Raw genomic sequence first — 27,711 nt, 5'->3', positions numbered from 1 at the left:
CCGTTCTGTTTAGTGAAATTCACATAATAGCTCCCCCTGAGCATGACAACCAGCTAAATCTGATCACTCACTTCAGCGTCACGTCCCTTAAAGGATGGAAGTGTCTGCTGCTTATCTGCGTCTGCCACCCGCCCGAATCTGACTGCGGGCCAGAGTCTGTGTCTAATGACAGAACAACCATCTCTCTGCAGAAGAGACTCATTAGTTGAACTCATTAGTTTAGCAATGAACCATCTTCTGTTTTTCACTACATTGATCTTTGGAGGTTCTTGATAGATTCTTCAGATCAGCGTTTTGGTTTCAAGCTTCTTTTAAGCACCACTCCATGATGGTTTTCTAAAGAATCAAAAGTTCTTATTGGAACTTAAAAAGACTCTATGACATCAGGCCTCTTTAATTCTGAAACCTTTAAGAAGCTCTTCAAAAAAAATATGACAGAGAGAGAACCACTGATGTTCGTTTCCATTTTTATTACTGCCTTTGTTTGCAATACACATATCTGTGTCAGAAACGGACAAAGAGAGAGAAACAAACAATGAAATCCCACAATGCACTGAACGGATGCATGTTCACTGCCTGACATGTAAAGAAGGGTTCTGGTTTTTCTAGACACATATTCTTGGGATGCAGGGCTGTTTGGTGGTGTTTTTCGTGGTCGTTGCCTCCACCTCATTCTCGAACGTAAATCCTTGTGCACACCACATCATCGGCCCCAAAGATCTGAAAATGAGAGAAAGGAACAAAGAAGTCTGCTTGAAGCTCTTGCAGAGACGATCAGCCGAGCGTCTTGCAGTTAACCTCCATTATGTTGTGTTTAATAAAGACAATCGGAACTGTCCGTAATCCCTTTTGTGCTTTATTTTGGACTAAACTAAAGAAAGCACATTCATCTTATGGAAATGTGTCCTAGATTCGCAGGGAGACGCCAAAGACAATCAGCGCTGCATTCTGGGATTGTTGTTCTCCAGACATGGAGCTCTGAATTCACTTAGCAAACCGTGAGAAATGTCAAGCGGCCTGACTGTCAGATTTAAAGTGATCGCTTCTGATTTGGGCCAGAGCTGCATATGTTTTGGACAGTCCTTCACATTCCTGTGTTCAGCCTGAATGAGCGTCTGACATTTGTTCTCAGAGGTCGGACGTCAGGAGCGCCTGTCCTGGAACGGATTCATGACGCTCTTATTTTATTGTTGAATTTGGATCAAGGCCCACATATGGGTGTTTCATTAAATATTAGCACTTTTGGCCCCATGGACTTTTAGAAAATAATCTCTTTTCACACTCTCACAAGTTTATTGAACTTGTCTTCTGATAATCTCCAATACTGGACATCCATCATAGGAGAGGTTTTTTTTTTTTTTCCTCAATGTCATGAAGATTTCACACATTACGTATTGTGTTTGAAAGCTTTGTGTGGTGGAATAGCATTTTAAACATTTTAGAAATAAAATGGCCAACTCTTTAGTTTTTCTAAGGCTTATGTCATAGCAACCATTTCATGTATCTTAAACAAAAACAGTTTTCTTAATGAATATTATTTCACTTACATACACTAACATTAATTCGTGGTTGGTAAGATTTTTAAGTGTTTTTTGAAAGAAGTATCTTATGCTCACCAGGGCTGTATTTATTTGATTAAAATACAGAAAAAACTGTAATATTGTGAAATATTATTACAATTTCAAATTCATGTTTTCTATTTTAACATATTTTAAAATGTAATTTATTCCTGTGATTGGAAAGCTGAATTTTCAGTGTCACATGAGCCTGCAGAAATCATTCTAATATGCTGATTTGCTGCTCAACAAAAACATTTCTGATTATTATCAAAGTCAAAAACAGTTGTAGAATCTATGATACAGTCTTTTCAGAATTCCTTGAAGAACAGAAAGTTCAAAAGAACAGAATTTTTAACATTTGTGTAGCATTATAAATGTCTATACTGTCAGTTTTGATCAATTTGATGCATCCTTTAATCCATCTATTATTAATGGCTTGAATTTTTTTTTAACGTAGTGTAAATTAATTACTATAATAAATCATTTTTAATAGTATTATATAATCATTTTAAGATGGTTGTTCATATTTTACGATTGAAAGTCTGGGACAAGTGCAAAACAATCAAATACTTTTATCAGTTTTTACACAAATTGTAGTATAGAATAGATTTGTCAAGCTCAGCCGTTCAGCCATGTTACCAAAGCTATTGTAAGAAGATAAGTACATAAGTTTCCACTGATGTTTTTTAATTTTAGTTTTTTTTTTTTTTTTTGTAGGAAATACAGAATCACACAAATGAGGGTTTCAGAGTGTACAGAACTTGTACAAAAACAAAAAAAGATGCTCATTCTCTATTTTGTACCCTTTTTGTGTCCAAACTATGTGAAGGACACCCAGAGTGCAATGAGACAGAAGTGAGAAAAGCAGCCTGTGAGCTGCTCTCTTCCTCTCAGATCGATCTGCTCCATTAAACATTGTCTTAATGTTAAGCTATATGGAAATAAATCCATAGGCTGTTTCCTGTCTGAAGTCATAAAATATGATCACAGTGATCTCTCATATGGACACTGCCATGTTCATCCAGCCCCTCTGGTCAGGAGAAGTGAACACCAGAAACATCCTTTGCCTTTACAATCTCCGAAATAGCAGATAAAGCTGTGTGTTAGCAAAGTGGCTCAGTAAGGATTTAGTCTGTTTTCTTTACAACAAAGTTGATATTTAAATGAAACGAAATGAAGCAGACTTGTAGAAGAAGTCTTAGTGATGATATGGTGTGTGTTTGTGTGTCTCTCACCAGGATCAGTTCGTCTCCACGTAGCTCTCTGCTCCAGTATGTGACAGGTCCGTCTTGATCCACCAGCGTCTGCTTGCAGTAGATTTTATTCTCTGTCTCCCACGTGGCCAAACTCTACAGACCAAAATTTCTTTATTATTATCTGTAAATTTAATAATTAACACACAATCTGTGCATCCACTGAAATATTAACTGCTGCTAAAACTCAATCAATTAGTTTTGAGTCAATTCTTGAACAATTCATTATTGCAGCACGTGACAACTGTACAAAAGACTTGAAAGGTGAACTAATCATTTGTGTTTCTCATCATTTATCTTTTGCTGCATTGAAATGATTTTCTACTTTGGAATATGATCAAAGTTTGTGTAACGGGTGTTGGGAATTTGGGTATTGAAAATAGAACATTTTAATCTGTTAATTAAGAAAATGACTCAAATAAAGATTAGTTCATTTTTTTTTTTATACGAATGAAGGAGAAAGGCTGTAAAAATTATCCCATCATTCAATTTATCTGATCCGGTACTCAAATTCAACTCATTGACTCAGTGATTCATCGATCAAACAATTCACTGATTTGATTCAAAAGAATGAATCGTACATACTTTTTGGAGCCTGACAGTCCCAGGCCTAATCCCTTTTTTTTTTTTTTTCTCTCTTTTTGGATTACAAAGGGTATCTAGGATTTTATTAAAAAATGTAGTACTTATATATATATATATATATATATATATATATATATATATATATATATATATATATATATATATATATATATATAGTTTTTGTGTAACGTATTAATTTCTGAATTTTAAATCTAATTATAGTTATATAATTTTGGAAAAAGAATTTGTACATAAAATTACATTTTTAATTCTAAAAAGTAGAATTTTTAAATGTTTAAAATTTTGAACATTTAATTTTAAATTTAATATATAAATATACACTGTAAAAAAGAACAAGAAAATACAATTTCAGTATTTCTGCTTTAATAAGCTAGCAGTTTTTGAGTGAAAATTGTACAATCCTAAACACTATTTTTTTCTGTGTAGTTTATTGCACGTAATACACATTTTTTACTAATAAATATAAAAATATGTAATATAAATATACTATAAATAACAGCATATATAATTTGACTATTAATAAAAACATAAACATAAATATCCTCTAAATGATTATTTAATTATAAATATAAAATATGAAACATTAGAAGTCAATGGTATGTCCTCATAGAGATAACTCAGTAAATGTGCTGCTTTGGATGTGTGTGGAGGGCCCAGATAAATGAAGAGTGTCAGAGAACTGCAGCAAAACAGCATCAGCAATCAGACTCCGTTCATATCACCTCTCTGTGCCTGCCTCTCTCTCTCTCTCTCTCTCTCTCTCTCTCTGGCCCCAGGCACCGTCTTTAAACCAATTTATGCAGCTTGATCTAAAATCCCTTTAAAATGAGACAGTGTACAGCATCCTGACACACTCATTCGTCTCGCTCAAACTAAAAAACAGACACACACACACAACAGCATCTTCATTTACAATCTAAGCTCAGGGCATTAACCGGGACACAGAGTAAAACTCAATGGAAAAAATCCACTGCTATTTAACTAAAGTAAAAGTTTATTGATCTGGCACTGAAAATGCTAATCTGAATATCATTGTCTTGATGGTTGAGATGACTGTGGGATGTATTGTGGATGATATTTCAGTGTAATGCAACCGAAAACTGGAAAAGGGACTCTTTTTTTTAACCCTCTTGCAGTTTTATGTTATTTAGCACAACTGGAACAGCATGGCGCTTGCAACACTGTGGGTTTGATCCCTTGGAAATGCACTTGATGATCAAATTTACTTTGAATGCACTGCAAATAGCTTTGGATACAAGCATCCACCAAATGCATAATGTATGTGTAGGCAACTAAATCATAAAATCCCTCCAATAAAGAGCACAATGCAAACCAAACATCCCTCTCTCTGTTAATGTGCGTTCCTCACATGACAAATACCAATTGCATTGTCAAAGCATCTGTAGCTTATACAATGAGAGTCTGAACAAAGTAAAAATAAAGAATAATAATATAAGTTGAAATGAAAGAAAATAACAATAAATAGTCTCTGCTCTCCCAAAAACCAAAAGCGCTAGGGGTTGATTAGCATGGCCACCCATCTTTTCTCCCCGTCTCTCTCACTAACGATCATTTAGTCTCAGCCTTCTGCCCTGTGGCAGGTGAGCGGTCTGTCTCTATAGCAACCGGTTCTGAGAACGGCTGGATTACTTCGAGTCCCCTGCCTGCTAACATCTCTGTCCCTCAACGACAACAGGGCAGCTGAGGTAAATAAAAGGCTTGAATGTCTTATTTTTATAATAAGACATTTTCTTTCACACGTGCACACTCTCAGAGCATGTACAGCGAGATTTGAGAAGCGAAGGGCGCACACAACAAACAGGTGCATCTCAGTTCACCTACTTATACACTATTCACTGTTGTTTTATAGAATAATGTGTGTTGACGTATTTCTGCAGTTGAAACAAGATACCCTCTGATGGTCATTCATGTTTATTTCATACTATAACTAGTAAAGAGGAAGAGATGATCGGTTCATCAAGGAGCTACAGCGATCTGTCACGACACATTAAAGAGCCCAAAACAGTATTTATTGTTTGAATTTCTTAAAAATGACATTGTTTGAAAGCTGAGACTTTGTTTCATTGTTTCATTTCGTTTTCACATGATGTTTGGCGTGAGAGCGGCATGGCTTGTCGGACGTAGCAACAGTAACTAAGGAGAGGGCGGATCTTTGCGAAGGGTCAATGACTTTGCCACTGTTAAATCCATTGACTTATAATGATATAATTCAATCAAAAAGCTTGTTGCTTCACATTGCCATCTCACTTCATAGATACATATGTCAGGATGAACATTTCTGAGCGCTTCCATTATAATTAAGAAAGCTCTTTGCTGCAGTTTGTTGCTTGCAATGGGTTCACTGTAGTTTCCATGGATGTTGAAGGTTCTTCATGGAACCATCAATGTCAATAAAGAATCATGGTAGGCTTTTTCCATGATGCTCCAAGAGCCGATGGTCCAGCTCTCCCAATCAGCTAGCTTTTTTGGGACATTTACAGACATTTTGTTTCCAAACCCGTCTGTAGGTCAGAAAGACACACATGTATAAATAAATACAGAACGCACACTTGAAGATGTCTCCTCTGTCAGAACGCTCGGGACAGACAGTTACGTGACTCTCAGGGGCTGCAAGACTCCCAAATAATCCCCCTCCCACGGCTGTCTGTTCCAGAACAAAATGAGGTCAAATCTGTCTATACACCCATCCTTTCACTATGTCTCTCTGTCTATCTCACAACAAAGCCATTTCCATAAAAAAAAGGATTCTCAAAGTTAAAGACTAAATTTCTTGGGAATAATATTCAATAAAATGTCCTGATTAAGTCCCGACAAATTAAAATATAGTAGCTGTGTTTCAAAACCTATAGTGAGCTGCCTACAAAGACAGCTTTTCAGGGAATAATATATACATAAGGCTGTAATGTGCAAAAATGTTACCCAGGTAGGAAGTTCACTTGATTTTGAGAGATGAGCGTTAATGTCGAATCTGCGCTTTTAAAAATAAAGATTATTTTTTTTGTCATTGATGGTTATATGAAGAACCTTTCCACAACCAATATACAAAAAGTTCTTTTGTAGCGAAAAAAAGTTCTTTACACCCTTAAAAATAAAGGGTGTAAAAAAGGGGGTTTCACAGCGATGCCATTGAAGAACCATTCAGTGAACAAGAATGTGAAAACATTTTAATAATTCAAAGGACCTTTTTCCACTATAAAGAATCTTTCATAGAAAGAAAAGGTTCCATGGATGTTCTTCGTGGAACCATCAATGCAAATAAAGAACCTTTATTTTTAAGAGTGTAAATGTTTTAAATCTTCACACTAAGAAAATAAATGGCTCTTTTAAGAACTGTTCAATGAAAGGATCTTTGGGAAACCAAAACTGGTTCTTTGAGGCATCACTGCAAAAACCCCATTTTGAATACTATATTTTACAACTAGCGACCCTCTTGCCCTTGTCTCATTTCTGGGTTTTCATGTACAAAAACGCCCCATAGTTGTTCAAATTCACTATCTGCTGAGCTCTGCAGTCTGAGACCTGGTTTAGGTTTCTCACAATTTGATAACGCCATCATTTTGCTCAGTGAGATGTCATCGTTAAGGTCAGTGAAATAAAATCGGTTTTATGGACGAGGATCTAGATTGTGTAGTGTAGGATGGCTATTGTTGAATGTGAATGGAAGGATCGGGTTACAGAGTGGAATTGGACTGCTTGGGCAAGCAACAAAAAACTGCGCCTCTGCAAAACATGTGAAGACCCGATTAAGACGATATAGAGAGACTGAGATTCATCTGAAGGGACATTAGAGGAGATGGACAAACTCATGATGGCGAAATTGATACTCACATTAGTGGCCAATTTGTTCTGATGGATGCGAGGTGAACTAATGTAAATCTACATAAACGTGTCTGTGGGTATATCTTCTGAAATCAGAGTCCATGATGTCCGGGGATGTTAACAGCGGTTTCCATTAACAGCATTTTATTTTGTTACAGGTGCTTGCTGAGCTCCAATTTTTTTCTCTGAAGTGTTTTTTTTTTCTTTACCCATTAATTTTCTCTACAGTAATTAAAAAATAATAATTGTTTAGTGAAGAATTTAAAGTTAAGAACCAAACCAACCAGCTGTGAGATAAATCACATTAAGTATTTGAAAAAAACAAGAAGGATATAAGCTACTTAATTTCAATTATAAGGGAATGAATAAATAAAATTACAAAATTAATATATTAAAAACAAAGTAATTATATTTATTTATATTTTATTATTTAAAATAATTACATGCATTTTTAAAAAATATAATATACAGCACCTTTTGAAAATATGAATTCAGGCTGAAAATCTGAAAAATCCGAGTTTAAGATGTTTAAGAAATCATAAAATCTTACGGTAATTACAGTATTTTCTAATAACAGTTACTATTTTCTAAATACAGTTTAATATTGCTTTATATATAATATGTAATATATAATATTAAATAGTAAATTTAAACAACTTTTGCTATGAAGATTTTGAGTGGCATTTCATTTTTTTCTTATGGTTATCTCCTATAGTTATCGAATGGCTGTTGTTTCAGGTGGTTTTTAAGGGGCTGTGAAGCTCAGCGGGTCAGTGTCTCGTTTCTGATGTCAGCCATCGATGTGACTCACCTTACATTTCCTGCCGTCCACCGTCTCCTCGTCAAACTCCTCTCCGATGCGAAAGTTGATTTCCGTGGTGCGTACCGAGGTGGAGGTCTTGATGTAGAACTGCTCTCCGTCCTGCCGGATCTCCACGTGCGGTTTGGCTGCAGCAGCGCCAGCCACTTTCCGGAGCATAGCGTTCACACCTGGGTGGCACAGTTTTAAATATATAAACCAAAAAGGAAAATAATAATGCATTTAAAGGTAATTAAACTAGTTAAACTACACTAGCCAAAATACAAAGATGAATTAGTATGTCTAGCACATGTACAAAAGTGCACATTCCCATCATTGGTGAAGTACATAGTTTTAGTGCATTGTGTGAAATATACAAAATGTTGGAAGGAATGAGAAAGAGCTTTCCATTTGTATTTCAAAGTGGAAATACTAAGAACCTTCTGCTATACCCTGGACTGATGTTTTAACCTTGATTCTAATTTAACATAATTCCAGGCTTGCCATTCTCTTAAATTATAATGTCCTCAGGAGACTTTGTTTCAATTCTCTGCCATGCAAAACTCCACAAATGCTGGAGGATCCCTCAGGATGAATCTGAGGAATTCTGGAAGTGTCTGAAAAGGTTTTGCTCTGGTTTGGAACATAGCACGGGTTTTACAGAAAGACGTGAACCATCCGAGTTCATAATTTCTCTCTCATTCTGGGTGTTCCTCATTCATCCTGGTATCCAGCTGAGAGAGATTTAGCATTTGTGGTTTGAAACCAGCAACATCTGTGAGAATTTGTCACATTAATATCAGTTTGCAATCAAAAATGCAGCTCCTTTGCATCATGCAAAATCAAAAATCTCACAAAATAGTGGAACAGTTTAATAGAGCCAATTTTAAACCTGTCCATTGGTAAGAAAAATTCAAAATTAGATATTTTTAATTTCTCCTAGACTGCGTTTGCTCTCCTAGGAACAAAATTTTTCATTAAATTCTCCATTTTTTTTTTTCATGTGTTCTCTATACTATTACTATTATTTGTGACTATTTTGAGACCATGTTGTTGTTATTACCTAAAATGAAAACAACTTAAAAAAAAAAAGAATATGTATAATTCATTATAAACTTAAAACATTTAAACAAAAACTAGAAATGCTGCCTTGGTGACTAACTGAAATTAAATAAGTTGAAGCTGAAGTACTAAAAAACCAAAAACAACTAGTACAATACTTTTTACGAAAGCTAAATAGAAATTTTTAAATATTAATAAAAAAAACTGCTAAAATGACAAAAGTACATAACAAAACTAGTAAAATTTCAACTAAAATGAAAACTGAAAACAGCTCATTTAAAATATTAATAAATAAATAATAGTAACATTTTTACATTGTTTTGAGACAGAGTTAATGAATTAAGCTCAACAGCTTTGAAAAAGCAATGAAATTTTTCCTCAGCTCAACTGTTAGAGCAAAGTGATCGCAATGTCACCATAATGGGTTTGATGCCATAGGAGCACACGTTTAGACATAATACAATCCTGAAGGCAGCTGGCAAATGCATAAATGTCACATTTGTCTCTGTCGCACCCTGAGTTTTGCTCCCGACTGGCTGATTTCTTCCCAAACGGTTCCGAGACCTTCCTGCCTTACAGTTAAACAAATCACTGTGAGTGAATGTTTCAAACACAAAGCCCTCAGTTAACTTGTAACAGCCACGTAACCCACTTTAACCCATCGTGATAAATGTGAATAATCAGCCCTCTTGCATTCTACCATACGATAACATCTTCCCCGAGAGCCGAATCTAGTCTGAAACATCTCTCGATCCTCTCAAGATGTTCTTACGTGAACGCCTGGAGGCTAGAAGGTGAGCGGACGTGATGCACAGCTGAACAGATGAAATGAAATATTACCGAGAGCTTTCAGAAGTTCATCGAAATTCTCATTGCTCTTCATTTTCCAGGTGCCGGCGAAGTTGGGAGGCATTTTGAGCTTCGGATTGTCCTGCTCTGTCTCTTTCTCTCTTCTCCTCTGGTCCCTCGCTACTCTTGTTCTCCTTTTCTTCTCTCTTTGTGATCGTCCGTTCCCTTTCTGTCTTATGTTCTCACTCACCCCGTCCCTCCCCTCTCTGTCTCTCTCTCTCTCTCTCTCTCTCTCTGTCTGTCTGTGTCTCTCTCCCGCCCACTTGCAGTGCTGCTGTCTCACCGTTCAGACTGCTGCATCAAACAACCTGTTCCAGCATCAGCCACAGAACCGTGCACTCATGTTTCTTCCTCACCATGTATTGTGGGTGTGTCTGTGGTTTCCGTACGGGATGCATCGCTGTACTGCTGTCCTAATGTGTCCGGTGAACCGTGGCGCATACTCAGGCTCTGATTTTAACACGTGTTTGTGCAGAAGCGCCTCAGCACAGGTGACATGTTTCCAGACTTGAAGTGCTTGTGAAAAGCACTAGATTGCACAGCTGCAATGCAACTTTCAGATTTGTATCAATGCGTCAGGATACAAAATGGTTTTAATGAGCCACTTTGTGACTTCACTGCAAAACTCTGTATTTTTGCTTTGTTTTTAAGTTAAAATACTTAAAAATCCAATCTTTGTCTTGAAAAATTCAAACAAGATCAAATTCCTGAAGAGAAGCAATATTGCTTAACATATAAAGACTTTTTAAAGTGATGCATCTTTAATACGGCTGTATTGTTCTTGCTTACACTGACAGATTTATTCACTAAAAATGTGGAAATTCATCATTTATTTTGTTGATGCATCTTACTGATCATATTTTAAATGATTCATCCATGCATATTTAATTTTTTTTTTTTTTTTTAAACTTTGTAATTTTTTTTCATGTCATTTTTTATCAAAATGTCATAACTGGATATTCCAGTGACGACTCCGATAATCTGTTTCTCGTTGTACATCACAGTACGGAAGAAAACATCTGTCACTATTTTCATATCGCATTTTTAAATTATTTTGAAAATTTTTAGGTATTTTACTTAGGTATATATATATTTTTGCACATTAAAATCATTGTTCTACTTGATATATATATATATATATATGAAATGATCAGTAAGCTATTAACACAAAATGACATGCTGCAACTTCAATGGAAGAATTAAAGTAGCATATTTAAAAATGTATGAAAGAAATCAGAGTGGAAGTGTTGTATTAATATTAATGACCATATAAGCATATTAACAGACCTGCTCAAACATAAACATACTTTATAAATCAGGAAAGGTACCTATATTATACTAAAATCCTTTTAATTTCATTGCTTCTTATAAGTAAATAAATAGACACAAAATTGTAATTCAAGTTAACTGTTTATTATATGAGAAGAACAAGAGCATGGAGTGATAGGAGAGACATGAAACTAAAGCGCAACGGTAACTAGCAGAGTGCTGCGATTGACCAATCAGAACCAAGTCTTTTAGAAAGCATTACTGAACAGCAAATTTAGACTGATTCTCGGACACCATGCTGCATCTCATTATGTTTGCCAGACTAAAGCACTGCTTAAAGTCCTTCATGATGACAAAATACTTAATTAGGTTTGGACACAAGCTTTGTGCTTTGTACAGCATGAAGGTCTTTATATTTCAATTCTAAAGTTTCCTGCCCTCAAAAGTGCTCGAATAAAAACACAGTTCCCAGAGATAAGAAAATCCAGTGGCTGTGAAAAGCCTGCCATAGTAATTTCTCCCTCTGGTGACTTTATCTCAGCGTATTAAGCCATGAGAAACCAGGAGCAGTCATTTTTCACATGCAGTCTGAGAGGCTTCGAGAGCCTGTGCTTGACGTCGCACACGGAGCTTTTCTTCTTGAAGATGGACACAAATGAACTCCACAACCTCTTAAATGCTAACTGGTTTCCAGAAGGCACATTAAAGGGTTTCTTAGTACAATGCGTCTCAAGAAAAACAGCTTCTTCGTCTCGTTTCATTCTGAAAAACCGAACAAGGGAAAATGAAGAGCTGTTTTGCCGAGAAAATGGACTGGTTTGCGCGAGCACAAAAACATGATCAAATTAAGCACTAATTACAGCTAAACCCTGATGGTAAATTTAGTCTTTACTGAGTTAAAAGATGAGCCAAAAGCAATTAAAAGCCAAGAGAAAAGAAGGAAAATGCACACAGACCTTAAACTAGCTGTTTTATGGACCGTAACTGTAATATTACTACTGAAATCTTATTAGTAATTAGTTACACTACAAGTTACTGCAAAAAGTTATATTATTACAGTAATTAGTTACTACCCAACACTGGTCAGGACAAGCAGACTGATATACAAACCCGATCTCATGAGAAAACAGCTATTTTACAAGGTGCCAATTGCGTATGAATTTGTACAATGTGATTTGTATGGAAATGTATGATTTTTAGAAAAGAAAAAAAAAAGTAAAGTATAATGATCCACCCACAACCCCATGCCTAAAGTTAACCCTCGTTGTCAGCATAAGCAGATCGTACAAAAATGTACTAATGAGCAGTGTTTGGGGTAATGCATTACAAGTAACGCGAGTTACGTAATCAGATTACTTTTTTCAAGTAACTAGTAAAGTAACGCATTACTTTTTAATTTACAAGAGAATATCTAAATTACTTTTTCAAATTTATTCAAACTTTTTTCAATTTATTGATTGACAGCTCTCCTGTCCCCATGTTGAGAGAAATCAGAAGATTTTACTGTAGTTCTAAAATAAATATGAATATGCATTAATTCATCTCACTCACAAAAAAACACAGATTCGGTATTCCTCAAAATGAATAAAAATATGCAGCTCAGAATATGAATTCACCTGCAATAATTAAAAGTTAAACAACACAAATATCACTTATATATTTAATCCCATTCTATTAACTAATGTCTTTGCTTCTGACCTTCGATGATTCAGTTCAACTATACCAATAAGCAAAAATTACTCTAGACAAACATTTTTGTGTCTTTTTTTAATGCTGAAGTGTGTTGAAATTTCTTCTGCATTCTACTGTACGGACGTTTTATATTTGCCAAAAATATAACTTTTTTATTTTAAAAACAAACAAGCGAGCCCTGTCCAGATTTTAAAAAATGAATGCAAAAGTAACATAACGCATTACTTTCCATAAAAAGTTACTACGTAATGTAATTAGTTACTTTTTTCTGGAGTAACGCAATATTGTAATGCATTACTTTTAAAAGTAACTTCCCCCAACACTGCTAATGAGATTGTACAAATTTATACAAATTAGCGGCAGCAGTTTTTTTTTTTTTTAAATAAGAGTCTGTAATGCAATACAAGAGACATGAAAGTAGTGCTGGTTTCAGTCAGTACATGCATGCGAACTGATGATTTTACCATAAAATAATAAAATAATGATTTTAGGTACATTTAACCACTATGTACATACCATGGTATATGAATATTTTAATCCAACAGTAACATGATCTATGATACTATAACTTTACCGTGGTACAGTACTCTTTTGTAAGGGGGGCCAGGGAATGTGACTTTATACAATCAGCTTCTTTTTGCTACCCATTCAGATCAGTAATGTTTCTAATCATCTTGAGTTTTATAGAAGGTCTTTTTTTTTTTTGTCAAGTGCTGCTGTCTAAGAGCCATAAGACAGACCGTATTTGATTAATATATTCTAAACCATAAAGCAGCACATTCTTCCTCTCTCTCTCTCTCTCTCTCTCTCTCTCGCTCGCTCGCTCGCTCGCTCGCTGGTGCTGTCAGATCTAGGTCAGTCGATGCTGAATTCCCTCTGCGAGGCACATTGCACCTCAAAGGGCATCAGCTGAGAAACTCACTGCTCAAGACATAAAAGGACTAAAATCCCACATAGCATATGGACTTCCTTCTGTCCAGCTCTCTAACACAGAGGAAAGACTTTTCTGTAATCAAATGCTGCAAATGCTGAGAGAAGTGTGGTAGACTGTGTTTAAATGTCTTCTGCTTTTTTTTTTTTTTTTTAAATGTTGGCATAAAAATAGAAGAAAAATATCCATTTGAAAAAATATCTTATTTTAGTAACTAGAAACTAATTTTAGTTGGCATAAAAATAGAAGAAAAATATCCATTTGAAAAAATATCTTATTTTAGAAACTCTGAAGACAAAGCAATAAAAGAGGTCAAGCTGATAAAGAGACTGCTTATAGTGCTCTCTTTATTTGTATATACAGTTATTAGTCATGCCAATAAAACAAGCTAAATGATTTTTATTATTTTGTTTTCATTTTAATATTTAAATATATTATAGTTAGCATTTATTTAATTTTGTAAATAATGAATACATTTCTTGTTTATTATCTTATTTATTTTTTATTTTAAATATTGATAGTATTATTTTATAGCTTTCAGTGCTACCTGTTATTTGTATTCATGATTTAACAATATTGTATTGTACTGTATTTATTTAGCATATTTATTTAGAATTTTATTCTGGTACTATTATTTTATTACTATCATTGGGGCCTGTTTTTTTTTTTTATTAATGATTTGCTAATATTTATTTATTTATTTAAAATTATTATTATTCTATTTTCATGCAATTGTTTTATTTAAAATATTTATTTTAAATGCATTATTCAAGATTGGTATTTTTGTTTTTTTTTCATTTATAAATACATTATTTATTATTCTATTATCATTTATGTGTTTGTTTTTTTATTGGTACTATTATTTCATTACCATCACTAGTTACTGTTATTTGTATGGATGCTTTAATATTATTGTAAATGTTTTTTATTTATTTTATAAATAATAAATAAAAAAAACATACAATAAACAACAATCATCATTTATTTATTTATTTTTTATTTTTAAATACTGGAACTATTTTATTACTATCACTGGTATGTTATTTGCATTGATTATTTACAATATTGTGTAGAATTATTGTACTTAGCGTTTATTTAGTTATTATTTATGTATTTAAAATGTTTATTTTATTTGATTTATTTACATTATTTATTTTAAATTGATTAAACTTACCATTTTTAAAAATGTTTTTATAAATACATTTACTACTACTACTACTATTTAATTACTATCAATGGCATCTGTCGTTTGTATTTATTGATCCTTTGATAATATTGCATGTGACGCTCGTTTTGAAAGCACGTACAGGGGGGGCGGAGTCAGACGGTTGTTCCCATGGTGCTTTGCGCGCAGGTGTCATGGCGGCTCTCTAGGCAGCATCATCAACGCGGGTGTTTATTATTGTTAATAAATCGCTTTGATTTTTCATCGGATGCATGTAACAAATCTTAAGGATTATCCGACTTTTCCGCGGACGCGCTAAAACCTCCTCAGGACGCGTCGAACGCTCCCAGAAGCAGTTTATTTAGTCATAAACTAAGCTACGCAAGCAGCTGTGCATGAAGTGAGTTTATAAACTCCAGAATAACTCATAATCCACTTCACACACGCGCTTAGAAACTCATAGGAGCCCGTTTGCATTACAAACAGATTTTGAAACGAAGACTATGAGCACACAAGTGAGTTCATCTCTAATATGAACACACCCTGCATGTTTTCTGTCTTATTGTATCTATGGTGATCAGAATAATGATTGTATGTGATATAAATATGTTAATTGTTCTGTTTTTAGTACAGTATTCTATTCAAGCAGGAGCATGGTGAGTCCACACACACACACACACACACTTAGTCATCTGTTCTGATTTAGAGGCCAAAAATCTAGTGAGCTGTCTATCTAGGCAGCATATTTGGGCACAGCCAAAGAATCTCTGTGTCTCTGCAGCTCATGAAGATGCCATCTGGACCGCGGCATGGGGTCGCAGCGAGAAGGACGGGTCGGAAACCATCGTGACCGGCTCTTTGGACGACCTGGTAAAAGTGTGGAAATGGTAAATCAGTATGTGAAGTGCAATCAAAGCATCGACTGTTGATTAAAAAAGTGTTTGTTTCTGAACATACGTCTCTTGTTGTGACGGCTCGCAGGTCGGATGAGAAGCTGGAGCTGCAGTGGACGCTGGAGGGTCACCAGCTGGGCGTGGTGTCGGTGGACATCAGTCAAAATGGAGTGATTGCTGCCTCCAGCTCTCTTGATGCTCATATTCGGCTCTGGGATCTGGAGACGGGCAAACAGATCAAGTCCATGGACGCAGGCCCAGGTGAGCTGCAAATTTATTTATTTGTTTATTTTTAAAGATCACTTTAAATGCACGAAACTAACTAAAACTAACCAAAAAAAAAAAAAAATAACAAAAAAAAAAAAAATATAGAAATAAAAAAAAAAAAAGCAAAGAGAAACAAATAAAAAGTATATAGATATAAAAAAAAAAGACAAACAGAAACAAATTGCTAAAAGTTTTTAAAGAATTTAAATGAAAGCATAAAATATAAAAGTAAAAATCTAGTATCTAAATACAGTAAAATAACACTGATGAACTCTTTCTGTACCATCTGCAGTTGACGCCTGGACGGTTGCCTTCTCTCCTGACTCCAAATACATTGCCACTGGCAGCCATCTAGGGAAGGTCAACATCTTCGGCGTGGAAAGTGGGAAAAAGGAGCACTCGCTGGACACTAGAGGGAAATTCATTCTGAGCATCGCTTACGTAAGAGTCTCTCCAAAATAAATCACATATAAACCATTTCTTAAAAAAATATAATATTCAGTGGACAGAAGGGCTGGGCTAGAATCATTTTCTGCTTTTGTACTGAATTAAATCATATATAAACCTTTTTTTAATATATTATTTAAAAAAAATCTATATGAAATAAAGTTTGGAGTTGGTAAGATTTTACAGTAATATACAGTAATATTATTACAACTTAATAACATTACTGCAGTCTTCAGTGTCACATGATCCTTCAGAAATCGTTCTAATATGCTGATTTGCTGCTCAAGAAACATTTCTGATTATCATCACTGTTAAAAATAGTTGTGCTGCTTAATATTTTTGTGGAAACTGATTTTTTTTTTTTTTTTTTTTTAGAATTTTTTGATGAATAGAAAGTTCAAAAGAGCAGCATTTATTTGTAAAATAAATATTTTATAATATTATAATTGTCTTTACTGTCACTTTAGGTCAATTTAATGCATTCTTGCAGAATAAAATAATATTTTTTTTTTCAAAAAAAAAAAAAAATCAAACTCCAAACCTTGAAACTGAAGTGTATATCACATTTTTATTTATTTATTTTTTAGAATATGTTCTTGTTCATTATATACAAAATGTTTAATTTAAGCTGAAATGCTAAATAAATAGGTTCATCAAATTAATTAAATTAAAACTTTTTTTAAAAGTCTGTATTGAACATAAATAATTTTGTCATGCTTAGCTCTAAAATATTTTGTCAGCAAAAAAAAGGTTTCTTGAGTGTAATTGCTCTTATTAAAAAAGTCTTAAAAGTCTTCTTAAACCAGTCATCAAACCGATAAAAATTGTGGGAAATATGTAAATAAGTGTCAGTGTAACAGTCAGCCTCAGTGTTCTAAAAGGAACTCATTTCACAAATGACGGTCCAAATTTCATTCACATTACACACTGGAATGAATATTTAAGAAAATGCAGATTTTCCTTATAATATAAAGTTTTCCAAGCCCTAATAATTCTCTCTCTGTCTCTCTCTCTAGAGTCCAGATGGAAAGTACTTAGCCAGTGGTGCTATAGACGGAATCATTAATATCTTTGATATTGCGACTGGGAAACTCCTGCACACGCTGGAAGGTGAAAATCGTCTCCCACATGATTCAAGCTGTCTTCAGTTTCCTCTTATTAAAACGCTCTGTCCATTAGTCTGCTAGATGCCTTTAGGGTGATTATGGGTTACGTGAATGCAGTGGAAAAACCTGTTTGCGTCACTGGCTGTCCCTCAAGGGTCGTAAACTTCGGCTCCTGACGCAGAGCCTCTTTGTCTTCCTGCGTCGCTCCATCGCTCACTCATCCCTTTCATTTGCTCCAACAAGCACAGCTGGAAATAATGTTGAACGTTAAATGCAGTTGTTTTTATTGTACTGCACTAGTGGTCAAAGTTATAATAATTACAATATATTTCGTTTTTGAAAGAAGTATCTTATGCGCACCAAGGCTGCATTTATTTGATCAGAAATACAGTAAAGCAGTAACATTGTAAAATATAATTACACTTTAAGAGAACAGTTTTCTATATGAATATATTTTAGAATATATGGGAAAAAGGTATGTCAAAGTAAAAGAACAGCATTTATTTGAAATATAAATATTTTGTAACATTTTAAGTCTGAAGACTGGAGTAATGATGCTGAAAATACAGCTTTGCATCACAGAAATAAATATTTATATAAAATATATTACAATAGAAAACAGCTAATTTAAATTGTAAAATTTTTCCATCCTCTATGTAGTGTTTTTGATCAAATAAATGCAGAATTTATTACTGTTTGTACTACATTATTTACATACAGACATCTTAAAGGTACAGAAGCCAAACTGTAGGATTAACAATAAGACATGCTCTTTTTTTCTTCTTTTCAGGTCATGCGATGCCTATCAGGTCTCTGACTTTCTCTCCAGACTCTCAGCTGCTGGTAACCGCATCAGATGACGGCTACATCAAGATCTATGACGTGTAGGTTGCAAATTTGTGTGCATCTTTCACCTTCCAACACACTTATATCTCACGGTCTGGTTGTTTGTGTGCGTCTCTCAGGCAGCACGCTAACCTGGCCGGCACTCTCAGCGGTCACGGATCCTGGGTGCTGAACGTGGCCTTTTCACCTGACGACACACACTTTGTGTCCAGGCAAGAGTTGATGCACTTCAGATGAATAGAAAATGGGAAATGTCGTTTGTGTGTTCTTAGCTGTTATTTGTTTCTGTTTCAGTTCGTCTGATAAGAGTGTAAAAGTGTGGGACACGACGAGCAGCAGGTCATGTGTGAACACATTCTTTGATCATCAGGACCAGGTGAGAGATGTATCACGGTTTCCATAAAAATATAAAGCAGCATAACTGTTTTCAACAGTGATGATCAGAAATGTTTCTTGAGCAGCAAATTAGCATATTAGAATGATTTCTGAAAGATCATGTGACACTGAAGACTGGAGTAATGATGCTAAAAATTCAGCTTTTCCTTCATAGGAATAAATTCACATAGAAAAGAGTTTGTTTTTACTGTATTGTTGGTTTATAAGCAGATCACGGTTTGTTTTAGTTTCTGAAGGGCATGAATCATGCATGCTCATGTACAAGTGTGTGTGTGTGTGTGTGTAGGTTTGGAGTGTGAAGTACAACCCCACAGGCTCCAAAATCGTCTCTGCAGGTGATGACAGAGCCATCCACATTTACGACTGTCCCATGTGAATCTCCACGAAACTACAGCCTCCTGATGAAGCTCTGTAAGAGTCACACCCTCTCAAGACCACGGCAAACATGCAAAATATAGTTTTTTTCATTGCTAAATTCAACATCTGTATCTGGTGTTACAAATAAATGTCTTTTTTTCTAGTTCTTTTGTTGTTGTTTATCCTGTTCACTATTCACACATTCGATGATTGATGATGTTGCATGACATTTTTAGTTGGATACATTTTATCATGAGATTTATATTCATTATAGAGTTATGTAAAAATTCTAAATTTCACAATGTTAAGCTCCCTGAAGTTTCCCCTTTTTTTCATGACTTCAGTGCAAACATGGCTTTGCTGATCACTATCCGCTCTCTACAGGACACCAAATGTTACTGCACCAATTCAGAGTGCTTGCTTTGTACTGTTTTATTGCAGACGTGTGTAAAAATGAATTCTAATACATAAAGATCCAAAGCAGAACTTGTTTAAATGCCGAACCTTTTAGGGAACATGTGAGAAGCTCTAGCAAAAAATCCCAAATGGTTTCATTCTTGTTTGGTTCGTTTAATTCACTCTTGATTGTGTCACTAAGATCCAGTTAGAAACAATCTTATAGAAAAAAATGACTATGGCAGTTATATTTAAAATATGAAAGCACATTTCTAAACAACATTTAAACTGTAAAAGCTTTGGCCCCAAAACACTGTTTTTTCTGGAGGTTAAAGACAAGGCATGATAAAAACACAATATGACAAGATTCAATCAGACTGAAATATCATTCAGTAGAGCATGATGCTTTCTAACTTTACTCACAAGGATTTTCACACCATGTTTAACGCTGGGCAAAGGCCACTTTTTTACAGGATCTTACAGTCGTTTTTGATCAGTGGATAAGGATTTTAACATTAATTTCATAGTATCTACACTTGAAGAGCAGTTTCAGGCCAATGAAATATTTTAAGACCTGAGCTTAATATAGATTAGTAAATTGTATTTACTATAAGCATCTTTGTAAGTTTTCCAGGTATGAATTTCAAACTTATTGCCTTATTCATTTAAATATGCAAATATGCAAACACATTCCAGGCGAAAAGGTCATACGAGATCCATGAAGTCTCATTACGAGTTCATGAGAATAGGTTACAAAATATACAAAATCCACAAAAAAGGGAGAAAGGCAATATAACTTCACATTTGAGCACCCATTATTGCCTGGTCCTCATACAACATGAACATAATAAAAGGCATCTGTTTAAAAGCCTGAGGTATGTGTGTTTTCACCAGTGTCTGCTCTCCACCAGTTCAGGCCGCAGACTGAGTCTCTTTAGTGTCTCGTAACCGATGACGATCATGACCGACGTGGGCGTGGAGGAAATGATGCGTGCAGACAGACCCTTGGTGAGACCCCACACGCCCTCTTCAGCCAGGAGCTGCTTAAACGTCTCCAGCACAGACGAGCGACCTTCAACCTGCAAACAACTCACAAAGCTTAAATCCATAGTAATAATCACATGGTAAATCATTTAAATGAGTTATTTCAAAACAAGAACCGTTTTGCTCTTTTAAAATATATAAGTGTGATGTATTGTACATATAGCAAAAATGGCTCTGAGTACATTAACATAGAATTATCAAATATTACTATTAAGCAATGTAATGCTGATGATTAACAATTTAAACAACATCAGTACACAGAGGTTAGGCAATTATAATACAGGTTATTAACATACAGATGTCTTAAAGGGTTAGTTCACCCAAATATTAAAATTATGTCATTAATGACTCACCCTCATGTCCTTCCAAACCCGTAAGACCTCCGTTCATCTTCGGAACACAGTTTAAGATATTAGATTTAGTCCGAGAGCTTTCTGTCCCTCCATTGAGAATGTATGTACGGTATACTGTCCACGTCCAGAAAGGTAATAAAAACATCTTCAAAGTAGTCCATGTGACATCAGAGGGTCCGTTAGAATTTATTGAAGCATCGAAAATACATTTTGCTCCAAAAATAAAAAAATTACGAGTTTATTCCGCTTTTTCTTCTCTTCTGGGTCTGTTGTGAACGCAACCAATAACAAAGATAACACGTCGATATGCTGACGTGTTCTCTGGGGCGCCCAATAACAAAGAAAACACGTCAGCAGCGTCGTACGTCAACAGTCACAGCAGTCGCGTTCACAACAGACCCAGAAGAGAAGAAAAAGCGGAATAAACTCGTAATTTTTTTATTTTTGGAGCAAAATGTATTTTCGATGCTTCAATAAATTCTAATGGACCCTCTGATGTCACATGGACTACTTTGATGATGTTTTTATTACCTTTCTGGACGTGGACAGTATACCGTACATACATTCTCAATGGAGGGACAGAAAGCTCTCGGACTAAATCTAAAATATCTTAAACTGTGTTCCGAAGATGAACGGAGGTCTTACAGGTTTGGAACGACATGAGGATGAGTCATTAATGACATAATTTTAATATTTGGGTGAACTAACCCTTTAAAGATATAGTAGCAAAAATAGTTTGTTTGTGAGGATCAGAAAACGGCACAGACAAAGCTGGACTTCTATAGGTAGATTATAAATGGACTTAAAGATTAATAAAAAAAATAATGCTTATATGTATGATAATACATAAATATATGAAATGAAATCAGTGTTATTTTAGTATTGATATACTATTATAGTTTTTGTTAATATTATGAATTTGATTTTTTCTATATTTTATTTTTAGTTTAAGGTTTAGTCATTTTTCCAAGTTGTGTTTTGTCATTTTTGTCTATAACAGTTTTTAATTCATTTTTATTTATTAGTTTTTTTTTTTACATTTAGTTTTAGTTATTTTAGTACTTCAAGTTAAACTAAAAATAAACAATCAAAGTATAACCCTGATTTAAATAGATGTATTTTACACATTTTAAAATGATGCAAATAAATAAAAATAAAAAATACTATACTTAAAACACTGTTTCATGTTTATGTTATAACATATTTCTGCTTCAAATAAATATTGTTCTTCTGAGCTTTCTATTCATCAAAAAATCCTAACATAATTATAACAATAATGTCTCTTGAGTATCAAATCAGCATATTAGAATGATTTCTAAAGGTCAATGTGACACTGAAGAAGAAAAAATAACATTTAGCTTTACATCACAGAAATAAATGACATTTTACAAGTATTTCACAGTATTTTTACTGTATTTTTGATCAGATAAAAGTCTTGGTAAGCATAAAAGACTTCTTTCAAAAACTTAAAAAAATCTTACTGCCCAAACCTTTAAATGGTACACTTACTTGTGTCATCCGCGCCACAAGGAATGCGCGTTTTTTTTTTTTTTTTTCAAATCAAAGCTAAATACACGTAGAAACAGCACGTCCTTGTGGTGCGGCTGATACAGAAGAGCATACACAGCATAAGGTGACATGAAGAGACACAGAGGAGGGACTGTTGTTGACAAAGGAATTGTTGAATAAAGTCGTTATTTTTGTTTTCTTCGCTTATGAAAAGTGTTCCCGTCGCTTCATATAACCCAAGTTGCACGTCTGATGGCAGATGGAGTATTCTGACGATGACTTTCATACCTATTATGGACCTTGACACTGTTATTTATTTGGCAGTCTATGAGACAGTCACAGGCCTCCCGGTTTTCATCCAAAATATCTTAAATTGTGTTCCGAAGACAAACAGAGCTTTTACGGGTTTGGAACGACATGGGGGTAAGTGATTAATGACAAAATTTTCATTTTGGGATGGAGTATCCCTTTAAATAACAATAACAAATGTTATAAATTACAGTAGGTGATGGGTGAGTCTGTACCTGTACTCGGGCTCGGACCACGTCCATGGGGTTGGTGAGGGTGGAGGCTGTAGCTGCAGCCATCGGTCCCGCCACGGCCTGCAGGAGGAGGTGCGGACAGTCAGCAGGAGCCAGTCTGGAGAGCTGCTCTGGAAACATGTGACGCAGTAAGAGCGTTTTAGGAAATGACATATTTTAGTTCCGCAACTGAAAATATATCGGAGAACTGCTAACAGTTACAGCAAGAAATCAGCATGAATGAACATCAGAAGGTATGTTGAAAGAAACAGTATAATGTAGTGAAATAAATATATATATGTCTCATGTAATCGCTTAATCAGTGTTTCAACCAGGGAAAAACAACTTGTAAACATGTAACGTTATATTTACCTCAGAAAAGCAATTCAATTTTCATAAACTTGTTAGTCAGATAAAAGGAGCATTTTGCTAAATATGTGCACTATATTACATATATTGGATATTGCATATGTCTTAATGCATGTTTAAATAAATCTGTCATGAAAACAGGGTATGACAGCCTGCGTTTAAATGTTTATATTTGAACTATAAATTAAAGAAACATAATTTTACCATTAAAAAAGTTAATATTAAAAACCTGCAATTTTATTAAACTGTTTAGTAATTTTTTTTTAAATGGTTATTTTTTAAAGCTGCAGTCCGTAACTTTTAATTATACAAAAATCAAATAACAAAACGAATACACCATGAATCCATTTTCCAAACCGTGTTTATGGCTTATCCTTAATCACTACGGTATACATATAATAAGTGTTTATATTCAGACTATTTTAGAGTAGCTGGAGTAGCCCGGTACCTGCGTGATACGTCACAGACATAAACAGAGAGAAGTAGCTCCAGCTACAATGTTCTTCCACAAGACGCACGCAGTTCTGTTTATTAACCGCTAGAGTGCCAAAAGTTACGGACTGCAGCTTTAACTTAGTTTTGATTTGAGTGTGTATTATTTAATTATTATTAAATAAATGTAATTGATTATTTATTTAGCTTTGTTTTTGGTTCGGTTTCCAGCTAAATGTAAACTTAAATTTTGGTTTCAGTACATCACTATTCCTTACCTCCATAAAAGTGATAAAATGGCCACCACACGGCGCTGTTGGGAATGTAGGTGAGGAGCGACGCCACATATCCACGATAAAAGCCCCGAAATCCATCCGTGTGAAAAATCTGCACCACAATGTCTCTGGTCTGACCAAATGACACTCTGTGTTTGGACGTGGCCATCGCCATCTTGGGCTTGAGTTTGAAGCGTGTGAGCTGACACCCCTGACCCTGCACCATCAGCTGCTGGGAAACCACGTCGATGGGCACCGTGATGCTTTGGGCCACCAGTGAGGCCGCGCCGCCCGCCACCAGAGACTTGACCGTGTTATTGGATGAGTAACAGGACACGTATTTCCGTACCAGCTCATAGGTAGTGATGTAGGCCTGCCCTGAGATGAGCGTGAACGTGTTGACCATGAACCCTCGATAAAAGGCCACGCACTCCCCCCTCGCCCTTCACAATCTTACAGAAGGCGTCGAAGGTGCCGTTATAGAGCGACTTCCCCTTCTGCACCTGCAATCTGGTGCGGATCAGGGTGAACGGGTAGACGGTGGCCCGTGTGGTCATGGTCATGAAGACGCCCAGCGAGTAGAACTTCCTCTTGTCCAGATCCTCCCATTCAATGATCTGAATGTTGCGCTTCTGTTGCATCGTTGCCGCCGGTGACCTCACACACAAAATCACACGCACACACACTCGCTCCTCTCCTGCTCAACCTGAAGTGAAATGAAAAAAATTACGACATTTCAAATAAGCTGCATGTTGCGTTGCAGATCTGAAGGTACAGAGTTCAAAGGTCATGTGACTGCTGGGTTATGCCATAATCATATGCTCTGCAGAGATAATTTCTTGACACATGTAAACAAAAAAAACATATTGAACATCTGAAATCTGTGAAATATGCACATTTTTGCAACCCAACAGTTTTTATTAAAATCTTCGTTTTATTTATTTATTTTTTGTTATATGAAGGTTCTATTAAAATTATGTCTTTAAATGTTTCACCCTGCCTTCATGGTTTATTTTTTCCCAATTTCCCAATGCATTTTATGCATGGATTTTGTTTTATAATTGCCAAAGACCAAGATTTTCAATCTTAAACATTACAAATAAACATTAATGGGGGGCAAAAATATTTATTATTAATATAATCAAAAAAAAATTTAATAAATCTTTTTTACAAAAAAAAACATAAACAACTTTGTTACAATAAAGAACATGAACAAGTTCACACTGAGCAAACAACAAGATCACTTTTAAGACTAAAAAAAGTGTTAATAAAAAGTATAATAAAAACAACATCCATCATAAAAATATAATACAAAATATTACATAATAATATAATTAATTAAATAATTACATTTTGATTTTATTAATGGCGTAAATCTAAATGTTTCTAAAATATTACATTAATCTCTAATTCTAAAAATTCCATACATTCCCCAGGATTATACCTGTCAAAATAATATTAATAATAATAGTAAAGATTTGAATAAATATTTGTTTTTAAATGACATATTATTGTTCCAAAGTAAACATTAAAAATCATATTTATGGCATCATATTTTGAAATAGCCAGAATAAAAGGGCTTGGCAATAGCATTAGATTACAAATTAAATACCAACAACCATTTAAAAAAAAATATAATAATAATAATATTTTATATGGAGCATTGCATTTTTTATTTATTTTTTTTATTTTTTTACTATGAACAACACGCAAGTCTGAATGTTTCTAAAAACGTATTTTTACAATAATTTCTAAATCACTTTAATGCCATACTTTTTACAGAATTATACTTGCAAAAAAACAAACAAAACAACAATAATAGATACTTATTTTTTAATTATCCATGTTGATCTAAAGTAAACATTAATAGCATCATATTTAGGATTATCCAGAAAAATAGGGCTTGGCATTTAAAAGATAAAGCACTTTTTATTTTTCCTTTTATATTAATCTGTAAATTACTAGAATACCACACATTCCTCAGGATTACACCTGTCAAAATAAAACTAAAGTTTTAAATGATTAATATTTACTTTAAAATTATATGTGTTGTGTAAACATTAAAGAGGAAGAAATGTATTATTATCTAAATATTATATGATGTATTTATAGCATTATATTTACAATAACGTGATGACAGAACCTGTTTAAAACAATGTGTTTATAACTAGGATGTTGTCAGTGGCAACATTGCATTAGATAAGAAATCCAATATAAAAATTAAACCATTTTTATTTCTGAAAATAATTTAAGCGTTAAACTAACTTGCTGAATTTTGAGGGACCATACAACCTTGATGCAGACCTTTTCAATGAGAGATCTGAGAGACACTATGTACCACCATGAATGACTCTTTCTTCTGTGCTCTGACACAGAGCTGAATGTTTATCAGAGTCATAGTGACCTTTTCATGGTGAAGTAGCAAAAATGACAGGTCTCCTATCTACTGCGCATGCGCATTACACAAGCCCAAAACAAAAAAGCATCTCATGTTGTGTCTCTCCCCTCGCCCAGCAGAAGTACATTACACTTATTTGACCTCTCAGACACACGCTAACTCACCCGGTTAGCTCGCCATATTTGCTGTTTCTCTATCCAGCGGCCTTAAGCGGTCCTGTCATGAGACAAATCCGCTATTATGCCTCTTAAAACCGCATTTTGTCTTATCGATCCGCGACCAGCAGCTCCTAATGGAAAGTCATGCCGATCGAGCGCTCCATGCTTCCGGCGCATACTTCCGTCACTGACAGGCTGCCTGGTGATTGGTCATTGACACAGAATAGCTGTTTGATGATTGGGCGGTGATGTGTGCCATTGTTCATATATATATATATATATATATATATATATATATATATATATATATATATATATATATATATATATATATATATATATATATATATATGCAAGAGGAATGTAACATTTTTAGTGAACAACATAAACAACTTTACATGGTTTAATTATGCTCCACAACATATTAATATTTTATTGTGTGTGTGTGTGTGTGTGTGTGTGTGTGTGTGTGTATATATATAATTTGTAAGTCGCTTTTGGATAAAAGCGTCTGCTAAATGACTAAATGTAAATATATGTATATGTATATATCATAGAAATATATATATAATCAAAACAAAACTAGAATATTACTTAAAATATATTTACAAAATTAACAAAAATGTAGACATGTCGAACTCATGCATTAAGTAATTAATTTTTTATATGCATATAAACATGAACAACAAGAGAAATGTTGCATGTTTACATTGTTTTAACTACAAAGATCAATTAAAAAAATCAAAACTGTTAACAATAAAGAAAGCATAAATTTACAAATAAAAAATAAAAATAAAAACAACACAAAGAGGAAAAATTACTTGCCTATTTAGAAAAAATACAAAACACTGTTAGAATATTGCTTAAAAAAATTATGAAATGAAACATGCTAAATGGTTTGTATTAATATTAATGTAAT

General features: G+C 34.4%; 2 protein-coding genes and 1 pseudogene across 2 annotated transcripts; 1 reads left to right on the top strand and 2 right to left on the bottom strand.

Annotated features, from left to right (window-relative positions):
- Positions 1-450: 450 nt before the first annotated feature.
- On the bottom strand, positions 451-10,153 carry LOC109050549 (cellular retinoic acid-binding protein 1). Its single transcript, XM_042714961.1, has 4 exons — positions 9,960-10,153; positions 8,070-8,248; positions 2,795-2,908; positions 451-720 (listed from the first exon to the last, which is right to left on the bottom strand). Exons 1-4 carry the CDS (start codon positions 10,030-10,032, stop codon positions 670-672), a joined length of 417 nt encoding a protein of 138 aa, XP_042570895.1. The 5' UTR covers positions 10,033-10,153; the 3' UTR covers positions 451-669.
- Positions 10,154-15,182: 5,029 nt separating this feature from the next.
- On the top strand, positions 15,183-19,500 carry wdr61 (WD repeat domain 61). The gene is made up of 10 exons (XM_019068112.2): positions 15,183-15,540; positions 15,654-15,681; positions 15,807-15,912; positions 16,007-16,179; positions 16,478-16,626; positions 17,649-17,742; positions 18,529-18,622; positions 18,704-18,796; positions 18,879-18,960; positions 19,267-19,500. Exons 1-10 carry the CDS (start codon positions 15,529-15,531, stop codon positions 19,354-19,356), a joined length of 921 nt encoding a protein of 306 aa, XP_018923657.2. The 5' UTR covers positions 15,183-15,528; the 3' UTR covers positions 19,357-19,500.
- Positions 19,501-20,341: 841 nt separating this feature from the next.
- Positions 20,342-27,008, bottom strand: LOC122135519 (annotated as a pseudogene).
- Between the last annotated feature and the right edge of the window lie 703 nt (positions 27,009-27,711).

Source organism: Cyprinus carpio, chromosome A25 (assembly GCF_018340385.1).
Source record: "Cyprinus carpio isolate SPL01 chromosome A25, ASM1834038v1, whole genome shotgun sequence".
Classification (NCBI taxonomy): domain Eukaryota; kingdom Metazoa; phylum Chordata; class Actinopteri; order Cypriniformes; family Cyprinidae; genus Cyprinus; species Cyprinus carpio.
Note: the sequence above shows the minus strand (reverse complement) of the source record. Positions and strands in the feature narration are given on the sequence as shown.